The 18,064-nt window shown below is 53.9% G+C and overlaps 9 protein-coding genes across 9 annotated transcripts; 5 read left to right on the top strand and 4 right to left on the bottom strand.

The window, feature by feature from the left end:
• Nucleotides 1-207: 207 nt before the first annotated feature.
• On the bottom strand, nucleotides 208-1,701 carry BO66DRAFT_421817 (acyltransferase family protein; the record flags this gene model as incomplete). The annotated part of the gene is made up of 1 exon (XM_025649995.1): nucleotides 208-1,701. Exon 1 carries the CDS (start codon nucleotides 1,684-1,686, stop codon nucleotides 208-210), a length of 1,479 nt encoding a protein of 492 aa, XP_025501729.1. The 5' UTR covers nucleotides 1,687-1,701.
• Nucleotides 1,702-1,951: 250 nt separating this feature from the next.
• BO66DRAFT_393377 (glycosyltransferase family 32 protein) lies at nucleotides 1,952-3,514 on the top strand. The gene has a single exon (XM_025647747.1). The coding sequence runs from the start codon at nucleotides 2,264-2,266 to the stop codon at nucleotides 3,458-3,460; it is 1,197 nt and encodes a 398-aa protein (XP_025501728.1). The 5' UTR covers nucleotides 1,952-2,263; the 3' UTR covers nucleotides 3,461-3,514.
• Nucleotides 3,515-4,005: 491 nt separating this feature from the next.
• On the bottom strand, nucleotides 4,006-4,955 carry BO66DRAFT_393376 (bZIP transcription factor JlbA/IDI-4). Its single transcript, XM_025647746.1, has one exon. The coding sequence runs from the start codon at nucleotides 4,765-4,767 to the stop codon at nucleotides 4,099-4,101; it is 669 nt and encodes a 222-aa protein (XP_025501727.1). The 5' UTR covers nucleotides 4,768-4,955; the 3' UTR covers nucleotides 4,006-4,098.
• Nucleotides 4,956-5,238: 283 nt separating this feature from the next.
• Nucleotides 5,239-8,043, top strand: BO66DRAFT_378218 (Zn(II)2Cys6 transcription factor). Its single transcript, XM_025645780.1, has 5 exons — nucleotides 5,239-5,357; nucleotides 5,454-5,844; nucleotides 5,905-6,118; nucleotides 6,169-6,200; nucleotides 6,258-8,043. The coding sequence occupies exons 1-5, from the start codon at nucleotides 5,251-5,253 to the stop codon at nucleotides 7,812-7,814; spliced, it is 2,301 nt and encodes a 766-aa protein (XP_025501726.1). The 5' UTR covers nucleotides 5,239-5,250; the 3' UTR covers nucleotides 7,815-8,043.
• Nucleotides 8,044-9,018: 975 nt separating this feature from the next.
• On the bottom strand, nucleotides 9,019-11,170 carry BO66DRAFT_378216 (amino acid transporter). Its single transcript, XM_025645779.1, has 4 exons — nucleotides 10,987-11,170; nucleotides 9,735-10,908; nucleotides 9,558-9,669; nucleotides 9,019-9,508 (listed from the first exon to the last, which is right to left on the bottom strand). Exons 1-4 carry the CDS (start codon nucleotides 11,161-11,163, stop codon nucleotides 9,334-9,336), a joined length of 1,638 nt encoding a protein of 545 aa, XP_025501725.1. The 5' UTR covers nucleotides 11,164-11,170; the 3' UTR covers nucleotides 9,019-9,333.
• A 700-nt stretch (nucleotides 11,171-11,870) lies between these two features.
• On the top strand, nucleotides 11,871-12,906 carry BO66DRAFT_456108 (uncharacterized protein; the record flags this gene model as incomplete). The annotated part of the gene is made up of 2 exons (XM_025652120.1): nucleotides 11,871-12,489; nucleotides 12,545-12,906. 2 exons carry the CDS (start codon nucleotides 11,871-11,873, stop codon nucleotides 12,904-12,906), a joined length of 981 nt encoding a protein of 326 aa, XP_025501724.1.
• Nucleotides 12,907-14,039: 1,133 nt separating this feature from the next.
• BO66DRAFT_295662 (acetate uptake transporter family protein) lies at nucleotides 14,040-14,944 on the top strand (the record flags this gene model as incomplete). Its single annotated transcript, XM_025643193.1, has 3 exons — nucleotides 14,040-14,356; nucleotides 14,419-14,593; nucleotides 14,648-14,944. Coding segments are annotated over 3 exons (789 nt in total), but the record flags the coding sequence as incomplete, so codon positions are not given.
• Nucleotides 14,945-15,593: 649 nt separating this feature from the next.
• Nucleotides 15,594-16,760, top strand: BO66DRAFT_440559 (putative zinc-containing alcohol dehydrogenase; the record flags this gene model as incomplete). Its single annotated transcript, XM_025651268.1, has 3 exons — nucleotides 15,594-16,455; nucleotides 16,510-16,605; nucleotides 16,663-16,760. 3 exons carry the CDS (start codon nucleotides 15,594-15,596, stop codon nucleotides 16,758-16,760), a joined length of 1,056 nt encoding a protein of 351 aa, XP_025501722.1.
• Nucleotides 16,761-17,017: 257 nt separating this feature from the next.
• On the bottom strand, nucleotides 17,018-17,660 carry BO66DRAFT_430211 (nuclear transport factor 2 family protein; the record flags this gene model as incomplete). Its single annotated transcript, XM_025650514.1, has 1 exon — nucleotides 17,018-17,660. The coding sequence occupies exon 1, from the start codon at nucleotides 17,534-17,536 to the stop codon at nucleotides 17,018-17,020; it is 519 nt and encodes a 172-aa protein (XP_025501721.1). The 5' UTR covers nucleotides 17,537-17,660.
• Between the last annotated feature and the right edge of the window lie 404 nt (nucleotides 17,661-18,064).

Genomic DNA, 18,064 nt, shown 5'->3' with positions numbered 1-18,064 from the left:
ACGCATCAGTCTTCTCTCCTCCTGTCATTCTCTTCCCCTCTCCGGTTGCTTGCTGGACTATCGATGATAGCGCCATTCCTGGCCCGCGGTTGGTCTCCGATTCCGGAAATGAGCCTACAAACTAGCACGCAACCCAAGAAGCAAAACCACGCACTTACATTCCTGTCTGGCTATCGATCGCTGCTTGCTACTCTAGACTAAGACTAGTTAAGCGTCATTTCCCAGTGTTCGTCGGTACAGCCACTGCGCTACTCGCACGCTCGGCTCGTCAATCCAGCGGGTGACTATCTCTGCCAACCACAGCGTCACCGGCAGCAGGATCAGCTGCGGTGCAAGGAAGCTCACCTCCAGCCCCAGGGGCCCGACGCGCGGCAACGGCAGTCGGTTAATCCAGCCAGGGCAGTTCGACGCATGTGAATCGCGCGCCCATCCGACCGCGGCGTACAGCCGATCGCCCAGCACCCACAGCACGGGGCCATGGACGAGATAGAAGGCAAACGAGACCCGTCCGAGGTACTGATTGAAGGGGGTCTCGAAGAATCGCTTCAACCACGGCATGCGTGGCAGCGAGGCAACCAGAAAGGTCGCTGCCCAGAAGAGGTAGAACCACTTGTAGTCGAAGACCGCCTGAGGCTTCAACAGAGACAGGTAGTACCACCCGGGGGACTCGCGGAGGATCTGCACCTCGAAGCTCCGCGAAGGGACTCCCCCAAGATACATGCTGATCGCGAGCAGAACAGGAAAGATCCCCTCGCGGTACGGCTCCAGCATGACGAAGCAGTCGGGCAGCTGGTCCCGCGCCGCGAGCTGATCCAGATCGCACAGGAGCATGCCCGACATGAACAATGCTCCGAACCAGCCATCTGCAATGTAAAGAAAATAGAAGACCAGGCCGGCCTCGCAGGCTAACCGCATGGATCGGCGACAGCGGGAGAAGGCCAACAGCGCCGTGTAGACGATGATCGATCCGCGGAATTCCACCGGGATGGACCACGAGTGGAAATTGTAGGTGAACCACGGCTCACCTCCGCCCCGGAAAATGAAGCTGAAGTTCTTGAACTCGGCGTACCAGTTCCAGAGCTCAGCGCCATAGCTGCCTTGCAGTTCGGGCACCGTCTTCACGCGGAAGACGTGCAGGAAAGTCATGTAAATGAAGGTCGTGGCAATAACGGGCAGGAAGAGGCGGAACCAGCGACGGAACAAAGCTGACGCGAGATTGTCGCTCAGCGCCACACGCTCCCCTGCGTTGATCAACGCCAGCGGTTTCGCCGACAGAACATATCCAGAGAGCACGAAGAAGACGCTGACTGCGAAATGTCCGCCCGAGAAAAAGTTGCGAATCCCCGGGAAGGCGACCAGGTAGCGCTGGTTCTCATATCCGTACGCGTTCTCGAAGATGCGCTCCGCTCCAATCCCGTCGTGGGCCCAAAGTTCATGATGGCCCCAGTACACCAGCAAAGCGGCAAATCCGCGCAGACCGTCTAGATAGGCTGTTCGTCGAGTTCGAGGAGCAGAGGTCGGCAATTTCTCATGATCCGGGCCATGGTCTGATCGGGATAGGAATTCTGGGCACAGCCTCTCCATCCAGCGAGACTTAGGGATGGGCGGCGGTTCCAGCAGGGAAGACTTCCACTCGCCGTCTTCCAAGGACTTTTCGTGCATTGGAGAAAGTAAGAGAGCTGGCATGATGGCCAGAATAGCTTGTGAGGTTGTCGAGCTGGCGGCGATGCAGTGGTCTGGTGGTGCGGAGCGATATATGAGGGCTTCCCGTCGCCCCCGCCGCAAAAACAACCGAACTCCGACTAAGCGGAGCGATCGACCGGGGGGGAGGGGGGGGGGGGGGGGTTGGACAAGTTGAGGGTCTTCCAAGATTAGTCTCCTCGCTGACAATCTGCCCTGATCGTGTGGAAAACACATGTCTCGGAGCCATTTCCCCTTCCAGGCCGCCGTCAGTGCGCCACCCGAGGCTTTTCCCCCCAGGAACCTCCGAATGGTTTGAATACGATCATCCTGGGCCCATCAGTGCTACGCCAATCGATTAGCTCCATGGCCGGCTCAGTTGGGTCCCATTGAGGACCCTAGCGCAGCTAAGAGAGCTTAGCGACTGCAATTGACGCATATGAAGCATTCTCGTCACCGTGCGGTTTCCCCTCATAAACGTCCAGACCATCAGCCCTCGCCCTTTCTGCCCCCTGAGCACCACCACTTTCCACTCACTCACTTCTCTTCGTTGCCTGTGTCTCTGCTCGTCTCGCTCGACAGAATGCAGGCAAACACCCCTCTGTCTGGGGTCTTCCTGCCACGCCACCTCCGTCGAGTAGCCCCTGTATTCTTCTCTGCCTTCGTGCTGGTCTTCTACCTCTCCCTCACCGGGACCTTTGGCGAGGTCAATGGCAGCCTCTCCGGGCCCACCGCGCGCTATAAGCAGTTTCCCCGGAAGATCTGGCAATCGTGGAAAGTCAACCCTCTGGCTTTCGAGCCGCGAGATCTCCTGGTTGCTCGAAGCTGGCCGGAGAAGAATCCCCGCCATCGGTACGAGGTGCTGACCGATGAGAATGACCTCTACTATGTCGAGACCCATTATGGGCCGGACGGGTTGAACCGACCGGACATTGTTGAAGTCTACCGGTCGCTGAACGCGCGCATTATCAAGGCCGATCTTCTGCGGTACTTGATTATGTATGTTGATGGGGGAATCTGGGCGGACATCGACGTGGAAGCCCTCCGCCCGGTGGACCGATTCATCCCCGAGCGATTTACTGAGGACGAGATGGATCTGGTCATCGGGGTGGAGATCGACGAGCCCGAGTTCAACGACCATGCAATCTTGGGCCAGAAATCGCAGTCCTTCTGCCAATGGACTTTCATGAGCAAGCCCCGCCACCCGGTGATGATGCGGCTGGTGGACAACATTCTGGCTTGGTTACATGAGCTGTCGGTTCAGCAAGGCAAGCCCATCGGCGAGCTGGAGCTGGACTTTGACGACGTGATCAGCGGCACGGGACCCTCGGCATTCACCTCGGCCGTGCTGGCAGAGATGAGCATCCGACTAGGCCACGAAGTGAGCTGGAAGACTTTCCACAATATCCCCGAATCCAAGCTCGTGGGGGGGATCCTGGTCCTGACCGTCGAGGCCTTCGCCGCCGGCCAGGGCCATTCCGACTCGGGCAACCACAACGCCCGAACGGCCCTCGTCAAACATCATTATCATGCCTCCAACTGGCCCTCGAACCACCCTCGCTTCAGCCATCCAGTGTACGGAGAGGTGGAGAAGTGCAATTGGAACAAGGAGTGTGTGCGCGCGTGGGACGAGAACACCGCCGCCTTTGCCGCACTTCCGCCCGATGAGCAGGAACGCCAGATTGCCCTCAAGCAGGCCAACGATGCGGCGGAGGCAGAATTACAACTGAACCTCGGCATGGACCTGGGGCTGGATCTGGGATTGAATCTCGGTCAATAACATCATGCGAAAAGGGCTTGAAATGGATTGCGGTGGCGTCTGGGCATGTTGGCGTTTGTTTGTAATGGCTTGCTACAGAGTAGCTAATGTAGCTTCATGAAATCACCTTCTTGGTTCACTATAGCACGAAGTTCATGAACCTGTCTCGGGAGTAACGATGAACGATAGTTGTGGGTGAGTTTTGCGGCACACTGGGAATGTGGCCCGGATGCGTGGAGATATATAGTTGTTGGCCGATCGATAAGCTAGCAGAGCATGGATGTCCGGAGGAGAAAGACATTGAGAACAGAAACACACGAAGAGTGCAAGTACATAGTACAGACCCTCCTGCGATGTAGATGAGTGATTATCATGAACGTCATAGGTCTGCAGACACGGTACAAGGAATTGAAAAGATGAGGCTAGGTTATCTCCTACTCCGGTGAGGGCATCGAGACCACGACGCGAACAGTATGACACGTGATCAAACGTGATCAAGGCGCACAGTTACTTGCTGCGAGCCAAGGGCCAGAAAACACGGCAAATAAAAAGTGGATATGATGACTCTATAATCCTGGGTATATAAAAGATTCAGAAAAGAATGCTCGTGGGAACGCTCCACTAAGCCGCAAAAATCATCAAGCCAGTCCCCAATAGCATCAGTCCATCTTCTGTCCGACGAGTTTCCTCAGCACCATGACTTCCGCCTCCCATTTGGCGAGCTGTAACCGCAGATCGTCACGCTCGCGAGTCACTCGACCCAGCCGGGACTCCAGGTCGGAGACATGCTCGACTTGTCGCTGGCGTAACCTCCGCGAAGCCATCTTGTTGCGCCGCCGTTTCTCCTGGATGCGCTCCTCCTCTGAGTCTTGGGACGAGAGATTGTCGCTCCCCGTGGAGTCTTCTGTGGATGAATGCGACCGTGCTCTCTTGGTCCCTCGTCGAGGGGGTGTGGTGGTCGTCGATTGGGAGGGTGGCGCTGTGGCTGCCGGAACGGAGGTCTGAGGCAGGGGCGAGCAATGGCCAAGGTCGTGGATGGGATAGGATTCAGGCGATAAGAAGGAGTTGTGGCTGCTCATCGGGGAGGCCGATCGACTCAGCGTGGCGTCGATCGTTCTGGTGTTCGAGATTTGTCCTTCAAAAGGGGGATGTGGCATGAGGGAGACAGTAGGGATTGAGTCGAGATCCGCATAACACGAGGGTGGAAATAACATGGGATCAATGTCCAAGAGATGGACCATCTCTGAATCCCACGACAAAAACTCCGAGTATGAGGTCATGGGGCTGTACGGGAGCGATCGAGAGATAGAGGATGCGAGCAGGGTCATGTCTCAACCGATGGGTGCAAGATGTGCAAGATGTGCAAGATGTGCAAGGTGTGCGAGGTAGAAGAGATTCGAAGATTCGGGTTTCTTGAGAGTCATTATGAGCAACGATCCGGATGGAATAGTTATAGATAAGGATAAGTAAGGTATGAGAGGGAGGGGAGGGACTGTCTGTCTGGAGGGCATTCAATGGAATGACGATGATGATGGAGGTGGAGGACAAAGTGGACAAAGTGGACAAACGGGACAAACTGAGGTAAATCCGGCACTAGACGCCAAAATGTCCGGAGCTAGACGGAAAGGAGTTAGGTTCCGCGGATGGGGCGGTGGATAAGTGGCTGAGTCAGCCGCTGTCCGCCAAAATATCCCCGCGTCTTAGCGCGTCTTACACCGGACTTATTCCTGGAGGTATTCATTCATTCCCCTCATTGCCTTCCAAGGTGGCTACGTACACTAACTTACACTACACTACACTGTAGATACACCATGGACGCTATACTTGGCAGTGGAGATAATTCTCCCCTCAACCCCCCGTCGGCGAAAAAAAGAAAGCCGAGACCAAAACTCTCCTGTGTTCCTTGCCGTCGGAAAAAGTGTGCTAGTCCCAGCTCCAGCCCCTGCTGCCCCATCGGCTTCCCCACTGGACCCTCTTCCCTCCCTCTCTGACTCTCTGACTCTCCCGATCCCAGGTTGAAATGTAATCGCATCCACCCGTGTGACAACTGCATCAAACATCGCCGGGCTGAGATGTGCCACTTTGTGGGTCCCCAGGGGGTCTCGCCCGGGGATTCTCATGACATCCAGTACTATATTCACAAACTTGAGGCCCGTGTGCAGCAGTTGTCGAATGGGAACCCCTTGCCTCAGGCACAGCAACCACCACAACCACCACAACCACCACAACAGCTCCCTGCAGACATTGCTTGGACCTCAGGCCTGCTGCCAGTAGAACCTCAGTCCCTGACTCATACGGCGGAACCTATTTCCGAACTGCAGGCGGAGTTCCCAGGCACTATCTTTATTGAACAAGATGGTACAAGCTACCATAATCCAACACATTGGCAAGCTGTGCTGGACGAGGTAAGCAGGGACTCACTGACCATTGTACGAATCTCCTCAATTGACTGATCCCCTGGCCAGATCGCCGAGGTCAAGGAGTTCCTTCAGATGCACGAGAATACTTCTCCCGAGGAGGTGGAAGAGGAGGATGTAGTCCTGGCTGTTTCGGGCCCTGTATTGCTATTCGGAAACTCCATTTCTTCAACTATCGCGGAGCTCCTTGCCGCTTTGCCTGTCCGATCCATGGCAGATAGGTTGATATCGGCCTATTTGAATTCGAAGGAGTCCCCTCTGGGTGAGTGTCTTTTCGAAACGTATTGTCGGATATATCCTAACGCGTCCAAGTGCTTATACATACTCCAACATTCACCCGAGAGGTAAGCCACTGGAGACTGTCCCCCATTCCGACTCACGCATCCTAATCCGCGGCAAAGTATACTGCTTTCTGGAAGAACCCTCAGAGCGCATCCATTAGTTGGCTAGCCTATCTCTACACCATCCTCAGTGCGGCCGCTGGACTGCATCTGTTCACCACGGCTGGCAGGGCGGAGGGTCATTTTGCAGAAGCATTCGACGAGTATCTCCGCTTGGCGTCGCAATGTCTCACCATGGCGGAATATACCAGACCGGGACGATACAAATTGGAGACTCTCATATTGAGTATATGTTGTGAGATTCTCAGAAGCACCGACACCCACGCCGGGCCATCTATCCTGCTGGGATTAGCCACTCGCTTGGCTATTCATAGCGGCTACCATCGCGATCCTAAACATTATCGCGAGATCTCGGTGTTTGACGGCGAAATGCGACGTCGGGTTTGGATGTATCTCTGTCTCCTAGACCACTACATCTCGTGTCAGGCTGGCCTTCCCCCCACCACCGCGCAGGCGCAATCCGATACCTTGGAGCCGAGAAATCTAACAGATGACGATCTGGATCCTGCGGCCACGAGCTTACCTGCTTCCAGGCCTTCGACCGAGAAAACTCTGATTCTTTTCCCGGTCGCTCTCAATCGGGTGATGTTTGCGGGAGCCGACATTGCCCGCAAAGTTTGCTCAGTCAAAGGAGTTCCCTACCAGGAGGTGCTTGAGCTGGATGCAAAGCTGCGAGGTCTACACGCCAACATCCCACCACCTTTGCGGTTTCGCTCGCCGAGCGAGTCTATCGCAGACCCCCCCACTACGATTATGGACCGATATAATATTGATCTCATGTATCAGAAGGCTCGCTCAGACCTTCATCGGCGATATCTTACCCAGCATCGCCTAAATCCCAAGTACGCATATTCGCGCCGGGAGTGCTTGGATGCGGCCAGAAGGGTCCTGCAACATCAGTCCGATATTTTCAACGAGAGTTCACCGGGTGGGCAATTGAACTACGCCTCCTTCTTCTTCTCGTCATGTGTGATTATGCATTTCCGCACAGCGGCAATGATTGTCTCACTAGAGATCTCCTGTCAATCGAGACATGACCTCCAGCAGAGTCTGTCACCCAATGCAAGGCAGGCCATATTGGTAGAACGACAGGCACTTTCCCATGAGCTCGAGCGATCCTACAACATTTGGAACTGCCTTCGCCATCAATCCAAGGAGGCATTAAAAACTGCAGAAGCCTTGCGGATCATGCTGAATGTGGCCAACACCCACCTACAACACGGCGCAACACCTGACACGGATGCACCTTCATTGGCCCCCGCGGATTATGGAGTGACCAACGCCTTTGCTGAACTCGACCTCATGCCTCCTCACTTCTCTTCGCCAGCGAGCCAGAGTCAGAGTCCAAAGGGTACCCCATTCGATGTCGACCTAATGGATGCCACGTTCTATCTGGGACAGAACGTCGGGGCTCAACATGCTCAATTCAATGCTCCTACCAATGCTGCGGATTTCTTCGACCGCTACTGGGACAATTTGATGCTTCTAGGTGATGGCCAATCTTTTGGGGAGATACCGACCGATCCGAACACTGGTCATGGGTCGAGTCAATTCTAATCGCTGGTGATGGCCTTTGGCCCTTCATGAGTCTAATTCTTGCCGGACGTTGGGCTTATCTGACGGTAGGATTAGCGTGACGTTCTGTTATGCCATCTTCTGAGGTCGTCACACAATATCGGCCATGAATTTATGCGACAAAATCATCCGAGGATTCAGCTACCCTCGGCTCCTACGCAGTGTGAGCCAATACAATCACACTCATACACCAAGGCAGTACCATACGATGGTTAGTTTTATTAGCTATGATGATAGCTGTTCATTACAAAACATTAACTGCTTTCTACGTAGAGCGACACAATCATCAACTCTGCTGGGTTTTTAATTCTCACTGCGCCGGCAATTATCCTGCGCGTTCTCGTGTCATTCGGTATACTCATATCTAATAGTAATCTGGAGAATAAGACTTCGCGCGAAGTCGCGAGGTGTCGAATCCGTTTCTCCCTTTAGGGATGGTCTCGGGCCTCCATTTCTTCTTCAGCCGGTGGAACCAACTGTCAATGGTTGCGGCTTCGTACTTCACATCCAGAATCTCCTGGCCGTGGGCCGTGCAGCGAGCGTACTTGTGCTTCTCCGGCTTATACCGGAGAAGAGTGATAGCGTTATGCCAAACCACCCCACAGGCGAAGGGACTGCCGTAGGGAAGTGTGGCGAGCATGTGGTCGGAGTGGTAATTGATCCGATCGTCCAGCACCGTATTGTCGTGGTCCATATGGTCGGCGTCCCAGCCACACTCCCCCAGCACGAGGGCCAGGAACTTGTGGTCGATGTCCTTCTCGGGGATCTGCAGGTGGACCGTGATCGAGTGGAAGGCTACGCCGAGTCCGTCGCTGCTCAAGACGCCGCTAACCTCGTACCCTTCTTCTCTCGGGAACCAATGCAGCAGCCGCATGTGCCAGGCTAGCATTTCATCAGGCATGGATAGGACGTTGGACGCCATTGTGATGTAAGTGATTAATGGTTTTTCGGGGTAGCGTATTCGTGTCAACGCGAGAAAGCCGGACGAATCGAGTCGGTCGAAGCCGATGATGCTGGAACAAAAGTGAGATGACATACGTGGCTGGGGCTTAGGGGGACTTTATATAGTCTGTTTGTACCTGGCTAGGGGAGACTTTTGATGATTGCTGGAAACCTACGCTGATGGGCCCCTTGTTCCTCTTCTTATCTCAGACAGCAGCTTGTGATCGTGTGTTGCTTTATCCTTGCATCGAGAGGAGTCAGATGCTGTGGATCTCCTCATCCGTCTTTGTAAAGTTTATCCGTGCTCCATCCATTGAGATGTGATCAGAGTAGAGGCCCTTAGCTCGGAGCATCGGCACATGATTAAGGCATACAAAGAATCGTGGGAACATCACTCCATCCAACACCACGACACACAAAGAAACGACAATGCCATTGTTACTCCCGACGTCAGCTCCAGCGGCAACTTCGAACTGATCGCTCATCCACGGTATCGACTTAGACCACATATACAACGCAAGACTGACTGGACAGCGCGAGGTGATCGATTATACCTCCTCTATCCCCAGAGGATATTCAACCTGGACCATTTGCTCGTCCGCACAGGCTCATCCTCTACATCATCTCGCACTTCCTGGAGCGCTTGTTGAAGGGGGATCTCTTGTACGGGGATCAGTCTCGTCTTCTTCCAAAACTTGTATCCAAGGTAGAATGCCAGCACAAGAGGGATATCCCTGCTACTGTTAGCTCCGATAGGCATACTCGCTCAAGCAAGACACTCACAAATAAGAAGACACGAACGATGCGGGATCCCAATTCCCCTTGGTGAAAACGGTAAAGCCACCGGTGAAGAGAATGATGATGCACGACACGAGGGCAAACCACGAGCTATAGTCTGTCATGATTCAGAGCACGTCAGCTACCACCACAATCATACTCATCATTGAACGCGTCACTTACACGACCACCAGTTATGCCACGGTAGCGCCTCGGTCGCAATCCCCTGCGCTCGACATCCCTGGATCAAACGGATGTGGTTCAACGCGATGGTGATCCACGAGACCAGTACTCCCGCCGACGTGAGGTCCAACAACCAGTTGAAGACCGTATATGCGCCGTTGGAGCAGCTCAAGTACGCCAGACACGAGACGGCGATCTGCAGCGCGGCGCACATGTATGGTACGCCGTGACGCGTCGTCCGGAGAAAGACCTTGGGCGCGTGGCCCTTCAACGCGAGGCCATATAGTGTGCGCGTGCCCGACAGAATGCTCTGGTTTGACGAGGACCAGGCAGAGGTGAGGACGACCGCGTTGATGATCGATGGTACAACTTTGATGCCAGCGTCGGCTGCAGCAATCACGAAGGGGCTGGTGGCTGCCGTACCGGAGTAATCGTTCAAGCGTGGGTCGGTACTGGGAACCAGCATGCCCACGATCAGGACGGCAATGATATAGAAGATGGTAACGCGGGCAAAGACGCGCTTGCAGGCCCGTGGGATGTTGCGCCGCGGATTTCGCATCTCGGCCGCTGCCATGGTCAGACTTTCCACCCCAGAAAAGCTGTACACGGCTGTCGTCAGAACCGCCCAGAAGCCCAGAAAGCGGCCCCATGCCCCAGAGGCAAGGTATTCGGAGAAGGGACCGGGATCCTTCCAGTAATGAAACCCCAAACGAGGGGTGCCAGCCACGCCACCGAGGTCGATGACTAGCCCCATGATGACAATGCCGATGATGAGGAGAATTTTTAGAATAGCGAAGCAGAACTCGAGCTCACCGTAGACCCGGATGAAGAGCAGGGCTACCACGGCAGATAGAATGATCAGGATGGTCACCCAAATGGCCGTGTTCAGCTCCGTCCAGTACTGGATCAGCACGACGGCGGCCGAGATCTCGCTGGGCACCGACATGAAGCAGCCATAGACCACATTCCACCCGATCGCAAATCCCAGACCGGGGTCCACCAAGAGTTCAACATGTCGCACAAATGATCCGGTCACAGGCATCAAGGCCGAAACCTCCCCGAGTGCGATCTGGATCGCACAGACAATTACACCAACCAGCATGTACCCGAGCAGCGCACCCAGTGGTCCTCCAGAGGCAATGGAGCTGCCCAGTCCAAGAAAGAGCCCAGTTCCCTATCGATTCGAAGTTAGAAGGGCTATTTCTATTTTTCGCCCGCAGGAACTCTGCAAGGAAGATAGAGTAGCACTTACAATGGCACCCGCAAGGGCAATCATCTGCGTATGCCGTTGTTCCAACCCACGGCGGAGATTTTGCGCCTCTTCATCCTGTACGATGCGCTCTCCGTCGCCCACCTTGCTCGTTTCCTCCGTTGGTGGTTGAAAGGAGATGTCTGGGCCTTTCGCCGGGTAGATTTCAGTCGCCCGCATTTTGCGCTTATGGGGTGAGGGCAAGAAGCGAAGTGAAAAGAAGGAGGGGTGCAATGGAGCTGCAGCTGAAGGAGGGGGGACATTGCGCGGCCAGGCGAGCCAGGGCCGACTTACTATCTCTGGGACGTGGCCGGAATTAATTAATCCTAGGCCTATGATTGGACCTCCGGCCCGATTGTCTTAGTTGGTGCGAATGGCGACATCCGGGGGTGATTTTCACGATGAGCAGGCCAGCTGAGGATAAGATAAGAAGTGAAGTAAGGGATCCAGAGATCACGTGCACGCATCAACATCTGGACTCACTACTCCAGTCGGTCTATTTACATCAGTTCGTCAAGAAGTATTCTTAGGAAACCATATTGTTGTCATCAGGCACCAAAGACATGAATCAAAGGCATCAAAGTATAGTATGACCAGGATAAGCAACATGGTAAGCCGTAGCCTAGTACTCATTCACAAGAGAACTATAGCGGAGCCTGGTGGGTGAATATCTCACTCTTCTCCTGCACAGAGCAGTGCCCAGGTAGTAACACGATTTGTCTTCTTTTGCATCTTTTTTTCCCTTTCTTCTCCTCGTCTTCTCCTCTCCTCTTCTTCTCCCTCTTTTCTTCGTCTTCTTCTCCATCCTTTCTCTCTTCTCCTCTTTCCTCCACCCCACTACTGATCCACCACTTACCCTTCTGATTGTCATCCCAAGACCTCCAGCCATGGCAATCATCGCCAACTACATCATCGATGCGACCGGCGAAGTCACGCTCGTCCTCCACGCGAAGCTGACTTCTTTTCCTGCTCCCGACAATGCCTCTCCCGACCTGCCTTCCTCGACCGCGAATCCCGACCAGTCCCTCAAGGACATCGAAGCGCGTATTCAAGTCTCTGCCAAGCACCTCCAGCTCGCCTCGCCCGTGTTCGACCGTCAGCTGACCGGCAGCTTCACTGAGGCCCATGATCTACAGCGCACTGGCAAGGTGGACATTACGGTGGAAGGCTGGGATTTGGAGGCGTTGCTGATCCTGTTGCGCATCATCCACGGGCGCAACAACCGAGTGCCCCACCTCATTTCCCTATCGCTGTGTGCTCGCATCGCCGTTCTAGTCGACTACTATGCCTGCCAGGAGGCTGTCCAGGTGCACCTACGCCTTTGGAAGTCGCATCTCGAGACCCAAATTCCTACCGGCTACAATGCGACCGAGACCCTCGAATGGATCTGGGTGTCGTACTTCTTTGAAATGACCCGGGTGTTTGACCAGGTCACCCTCTTGGCAATCCGACATGGAGATCAACATATGGAGTCGAGTGAATTCCCGGTGAAAGCGAGTATCGTGGGTAAGTGGGCTATTTATCACATGCCGGCTTGAAGCAATGACACTCACCACAACAGACGCAATCAATGCCCACCGGGAGAAGTCCATCGACGGCGTGCTCAACCTCATTGCCCGATGGAGAGACGGGCTGCGTCAAGGCTTGTTCGGCTGCACTTTCGAATGTCGCTGCGTCGATCTGGGGGCCCTCGAACAAAGTCTCTTCGCGGCCAACCTGCATGATCCCCCCACCACTCCGTTCGCCGGTTGGAGCTTCGAGTCCCTCACCACTCACGTCAAGGCCTTTCTCAAGCCGTCATCGCGCTGCAATCTCCTGAGCTATCTCGACCATGACAAATGCGATGCGATCCCGAAGATTGTCCAGGAGGTGGAGACTCTCAGCTCGGAGATGCAGGGGTTGGATCTGACTAGCTACAAGTGAGAGCATAGAGATTCCGTGCGTCGGCGAGCTCATATTCTACAAGGATTCTACCTGTCTTGACCGGTTGTCCTGCAAAGCGACCGTCTGCGAAATAGACAGGGAACAATTGTTTTTACCGCGGGGCTTGATGGATATGATCTTCTATGTCGTGCTATCTATGCTTCTGAAGCCATAAAGTGCAAGATTATCCGATAATCGTCACCATAAAAGATATGAAGCTGGGAGTAGTTAACTAGATGCTATGAATAAAAGGAGCTGCACCGCCCGATCAAGACGTGGACTGGCACGTGATGACTTGCCCTTGCCCTGAGCCCTGAGCCCTGGTCAGGATTGAAGAAAGTCCAGCCAGTCACGTGCTTCGGTACTGGGCGACTGGGGAAATGCCGAGACGCCGCTGGGCAATACGACTCAAGAGTTCGACAGTGTTTGCCACTCACCAGCCGTCACACTTCAATGTAAGAGAAAGACCACCGCTTTTAGGACATTCTACTGGGCTGTTGAGTCCCATACTCTCATCTGCGCCCCCTACCTGCTCTGTATAGGACACTCTTGGAGAAGGCTGCCATTCGCCCGGAGTCAGGGAGTCAGGGGCAAATTCGAGAGACTCTGTTCGATGTAGACTCCAACCTTAGTACGAATGGAATTCGCTGCAATCCCAATTAGACTTTCGGATCTGCCTTTCTGCACGTATATCATTCCCAATCGACCAACCTGTCTAGGCGAAAGGAGATGTTGATCCACTCTACAAACCCCTCGCGCGGGGAAGTAGTCCCTTTTCCCCAGATAGGTACCGCTCGAACGACAAGTTAAGTTGTAGATCAGGGCCCACAACTGATGGACGGGTCCAATTGAGGCTCCATCCGCCCGAAGCATTTGGATGGATGAGTGCTCATAATTGAGAACACGGTGCAAGCTAGCGTTTCCCCGCATGACGACCACGAGGTGAGAGGAGGTTCCCAGTCTGAGAGATCTGGATCCCTTAGCGAGAATGAAACGAACTCAAACCTCGGTGTTCGCTTCCAAATATAAGAGTAGCAAGTCCTTACCTTGGGGGGATTTCTTACGATCTCCAAAGCCCTTTATCGCATAAGTCGAACATCATGCCTGATACTCCAACTAGCGACATTGAGGTGCCCCAAAGAGTCGATACTCACACCACTGCCTCCAACGAATTCAACAAGCAATTAGCTGAGTACGGACCGTTAGCTCATGTGCCCACCGCGGGCACATACCTCCCTGCATTCGCAGGCGAGCTACAGCCTGGGCTGTACAAGCCAGTCAAAGCGCGCAAGATCGCGAATCCCGCCCCGCTAGGACTGGCTGGCTTTGCCCTGACCACCTTCGTCCTGGGATGTATCAACATGCAGACACGGGGAATCACTCAACCCAACATGGTAGTCCCGCTGGCCTTTGCTTATGGCGGCCTGGTGCAACTTCTCGCGGGAATGTGGTAGGTCGACGTCCATTCGCCTGCTCTGCGTGCTGAACTCCAAGCTAACTATCAGGTACCAGGGAGATGGCCGCCGGCAATACCTTTGGCGCTACAGCGCTCTCCTCATACGGAGGGTTTTGGATCTCTTTGGCCATGATCTTCACCCCGGGGGGATTCGACATCGAAGGCCAGCTCAAGGCCGCGGACAATGGGTCTGTAGCCATGTTCTATGACTCGTTCGGGCTGTATCTAATGGTTTGTGTCTCCGTTCACGTTGAGCGTCTGGCTTGCTGACTTGACTGACACTAGGGCTGGTTTATTTTCACCTTCCTACTCGTGACCTGCACGGTCAAGTCAACGGTCATATTTTTCTCCCTGTTTGCCTCCGTCGACCTTGCCGTGCTCCTCCTGGCAGTCGGCTACCTTCATCGCCCAAACGGCGCACCCTACACGCCTCTGCTCAAGGCGGGGGGATTATTTGCCCTACTCGGGGCGTTCTTGGCGTGGTATATCTGTCTGGCGGGAATTGCCGACACGAGCAACAGCTTTTTCATCATCCCCGTCTGGCATTTTCCCTGGTCGGAGAGGGGGCGGGAGTCGAGGAGAAGGAAGTCTGAAGCCATTTGAGGTAGAGTTTCTCTCATGATATTTTTTCTGTTTTTTTTTCCATCACTGGGGCAAGGGATAAAGCTTGGGCTACTAGATGGATAGGCGAAATCTTTTGCCGCTACGTACCGCCTACCGCTTTCTCGGAAAGAAGGAAATCGCGGCTATCGAAGATCACGTACGGAATACTCGAGCAGCAGAAAACAAAGCCAAATAAGAAGAGAGACTCCCATCCAAACTTTGTAGCCGAATAGTTAAGGATAATATCGAGTGAGAAAGTCCCCGGCGTCTCCGAGACATCTGCCTCACGGATCTGTCTTCTCCGCGGAATACGACCCCGCGCAGATACGCGTAGCTCGATTAAGCTAAGTAACTGCAGCAGCTCAGCGCCATGCAGCTCGCTACCTTCACCCAGCCGTTCAAGCCGACCATGGCGGTAAATATAATTGGTCATTTAGTACATGACATCTCCGCATGCTGCATGAGCGAAGAGTGTTGAAAGTACCAGAGCAATGCAACGCAAACACTGACTCTCGAAATATTTAAAGGGTGCATGCAGTGCGGAGGGGGCGGGGGGATGTCAATCTAACATAAGATCCATACATAAGATCCCAGAGAATTGCCTTGCACCATGGGGTCCATCCACACAATGAAAGCAGTTGTTTACAATGGTCCTCACCGTCTTGCCATTGAAGAGCGTCCAAAACCTTCGATTGAAGAGCCCACAGATGCCATTGTGAAGGTGACTTATACCACCATTTGCGGCACAGATCTCCACCTTCTCCAGAATGACATCCCATGCAAACCAGGCTGTATCCTAGGCCACGAGGGCGTCGGAATTGTCGACTCGGTCGGACCAAGCGTGACCAACCTCCAAGTTGGTCAAACTGTCCTGATCTCCTGTATCACCTCTTGCGGCCACTGTCGGTTCTGTCGGAGGGGGATATTCTCCCAATGCACGTCTGGGGGGTGGATTTTGGGCAACCAGATCGATGGTACGCAGGCGGAATACGTCCCGATTCCGCATGCCGCTTTCTCTCTCCACCAGCTTCCCCAGGGAATCGATCCCAGGGCATACGTGATGTTGTCGGATGTGTTTCCTACTGCATTTGAATGCGGTATAATGAACGGCGACATCAAGCCGGGCGCACGAGTCGCCATTCTCGGCGCAGGACCCATTGCGCTGACGGCACTGATGATTCTAAAACGAGGCTATGGGCTGCCTCGACAGGTGATCATCATTAGTAGGGGCGAGTATCGACTGGCGCGGGCGAAGGAACTGGGCGCCGATCATGCCCTCACCACCCTGGATGGTCGAGATAAGGCCATCGAGGCCTGTCGGAGGTTGACGGATGGAGAGCTGTTCGACGTAGTGATCGAAGCCGCTGGAGCCAAGGAAACATTTGATCTCTCGCAGTATCTGGTCGCACCGGGTGGCACTATTGCGTCGCTTGGAGTGCATGGCAGCAGTTGTGCCTTCCATCTGGAGCACCTGTGGCATCGCAATATTTGTCAGTCCCTCCAAGTACTCTGCCTGAGGAAGGGTGAGCTAACAATGGATGTAGGCTTACGGACCAGCCTCGTGGACACAAGGACCACGCCCGAGTTACTGAAGATGGTCCAGGCTGAAATACTGACTCCGGATGCATTCCTCTCCCACAGTGAGCTTCCTGCCCGTCTGAGATGTTCTTGAGGTTGCTTAAAGCTAACAGCTGCAGCATTTGCACTCGACGAAATCGAGCAAGCATATGAGGTATTTCGGGCGGCTTCGACACACCGCAGTATGAAGGTTCTACTGACATTGGGCCACGCTTGATCAATAACCATTGCCCGTCTCAGCTGCACAATTTGATGGATTAGATTACTTGCCTAAGACTTCAAGGCATCGAGCAACCGCTGATTTACCACTCTCTTTCAGCGCTTCTTCATGTTAAATCATCCATTGATAATCGCTGTTCTGGATTTGTAATGCCTTAGTAATCCATCATGCGTGCCTCTCATAAGATACCAATCACCCAGCCAGATTATTTACATATAGTCGTCCGCATCTCGTTCCATATAAAACCTCCCCCTCTACTCTTCCTTCTTGTCACCGTTTCCGTTGACACTCGCCATTACGCCCTCGTCGCCTTCCCTCCAAAGAACCCTCAAGGTCCATTCTTTAACCCTCCACACATCACTATCTTCCCCTTCGCGGACAGCTTCGACAAAATAGAAACCTCCCGCCAACAATCCCTTGGAAGAAGCATCCAGTCCCTCTGCCTGTCGATAGTGCTGTGCCAGAACGGTAGCAACCAAGCTAGCCGTACCTTTCACCTCATCGAATGCGGTGACGCGGAGGTTGGACAGGTGGTGAGTCGTGTCTATCTTGGACACTGTATCGTACACATGTGTCTTAATAGCGTCAGCGCCCTCGAGAAGACGACCGTTCAAGCTGAAGCGGGCGGCTTCGTGGATGGCAGAGGCGAAAAGGGCAGGATTGGCGGTGTCAATCGCGAGAAGGGCGCGGTATACGGGATCGATGATGGCGTCTTTGGTTTGCGGAGGAATCTTTGGGAGGAATATGGGGATGTCGGGGATGTCGGACGTCATCTTCGATCTGTTGCAGAAAACACGGAGTTTTAATGTGGTACCTGGGAGTGATTCGGCGTGGCTTTGGGCGGTGTAGGTTGCAGTAAGCGGAGGAAATACGTGACTGCGGGTGTTGTGGATGGAGAATGGTAGATGGCTTAGAAGGAAGGTCTAGCGTGTGGGTAATCAGCACATTAAGTATTGCGTGTATAAGATGTTGTGATGTTAGAGTCTTAACGACCTGTTGTATAGTCAAATGTGCTTAAGCCTAAGTCCGCGTTAACTCCGCCTCATCAGCTCCCTCGGGGTTAACATATCCTCAACACGAAGGCGATTCGATGGAGATAGCAGTGGACATAGTGTATTGCCGGAATCTTCACTGAGAGGAACGGGAGACATGAGATGTTATTCGGTAAGACGATGACCCTTCAGCTTAGCAGGTTAGTGATGATATGACGTCGGGACAAATAGTGGTCGGATGGCGTAAGATGGGTACTGATCGAATTATACTTGGCTTGTCTGTGTCGTGCAAGTGGCACCAACGTAACT

The sequence above is a fragment of the Aspergillus aculeatinus genome, assembly GCF_003184765.1.
Source record: "Aspergillus aculeatinus CBS 121060 unplaced genomic scaffold BO66scaffold_38, whole genome shotgun sequence".
NCBI lineage: Eukaryota > Fungi > Ascomycota > Eurotiomycetes > Eurotiales > Aspergillaceae > Aspergillus > Aspergillus aculeatinus.
Note: the sequence above shows the minus strand (reverse complement) of the source record. Positions and strands in the feature narration are given on the sequence as shown.

What these genes read in the sequence shown, in the direction of transcription:
- BO66DRAFT_378218 (XM_025645780.1), top strand. Translation starts at nt 5,251, where the DNA reads ATGGACGCTATACTTGGCAGTGGAGATAATTCTCCCCTCAACCCCCCG. An exon ending in GGCAAGCTGTGCTGGACGAG is followed by an intron (nt 5,845 to 5,904) that starts GTAAGCAGGGAC and finishes TCCCCTGGCCAG; the next exon opens with ATCGCCGAGGTCAAGGAGTT. An exon ending in TTCGAAGGAGTCCCCTCTGG is followed by an intron (nt 6,119 to 6,168) that starts GTGAGTGTCTTT and finishes AACGCGTCCAAG; the next exon opens with TGCTTATACATACTCCAACA.
- BO66DRAFT_378216 (XM_025645779.1), bottom strand. Translation starts at nt 11,163, where the DNA reads ATGCGGGCGACTGAAATCTACCCGGCGAAAGGCCCAGACATCTCCTTT. An exon ending in TTGCCCTTGCGGGTGCCATT is followed by an intron (nt 10,909 to 10,986) that starts GTAAGTGCTACT and finishes TCGAATCGATAG; the next exon opens with GGAACTGGGCTCTTTCTTGG. An exon ending in TCGTTCGTGTCTTCTTATTT is followed by an intron (nt 9,509 to 9,557) that starts GTGAGTGTCTTG and finishes TAACAGTAGCAG; the next exon opens with GGATATCCCTCTTGTGCTGG.
- BO66DRAFT_393376 (XM_025647746.1), bottom strand. Translation starts at nt 4,767, where the DNA reads ATGACCCTGCTCGCATCCTCTATCTCTCGATCGCTCCCGTACAGCCCC.
- BO66DRAFT_393377 (XM_025647747.1), top strand. Translation starts at nt 2,264, where the DNA reads ATGCAGGCAAACACCCCTCTGTCTGGGGTCTTCCTGCCACGCCACCTC.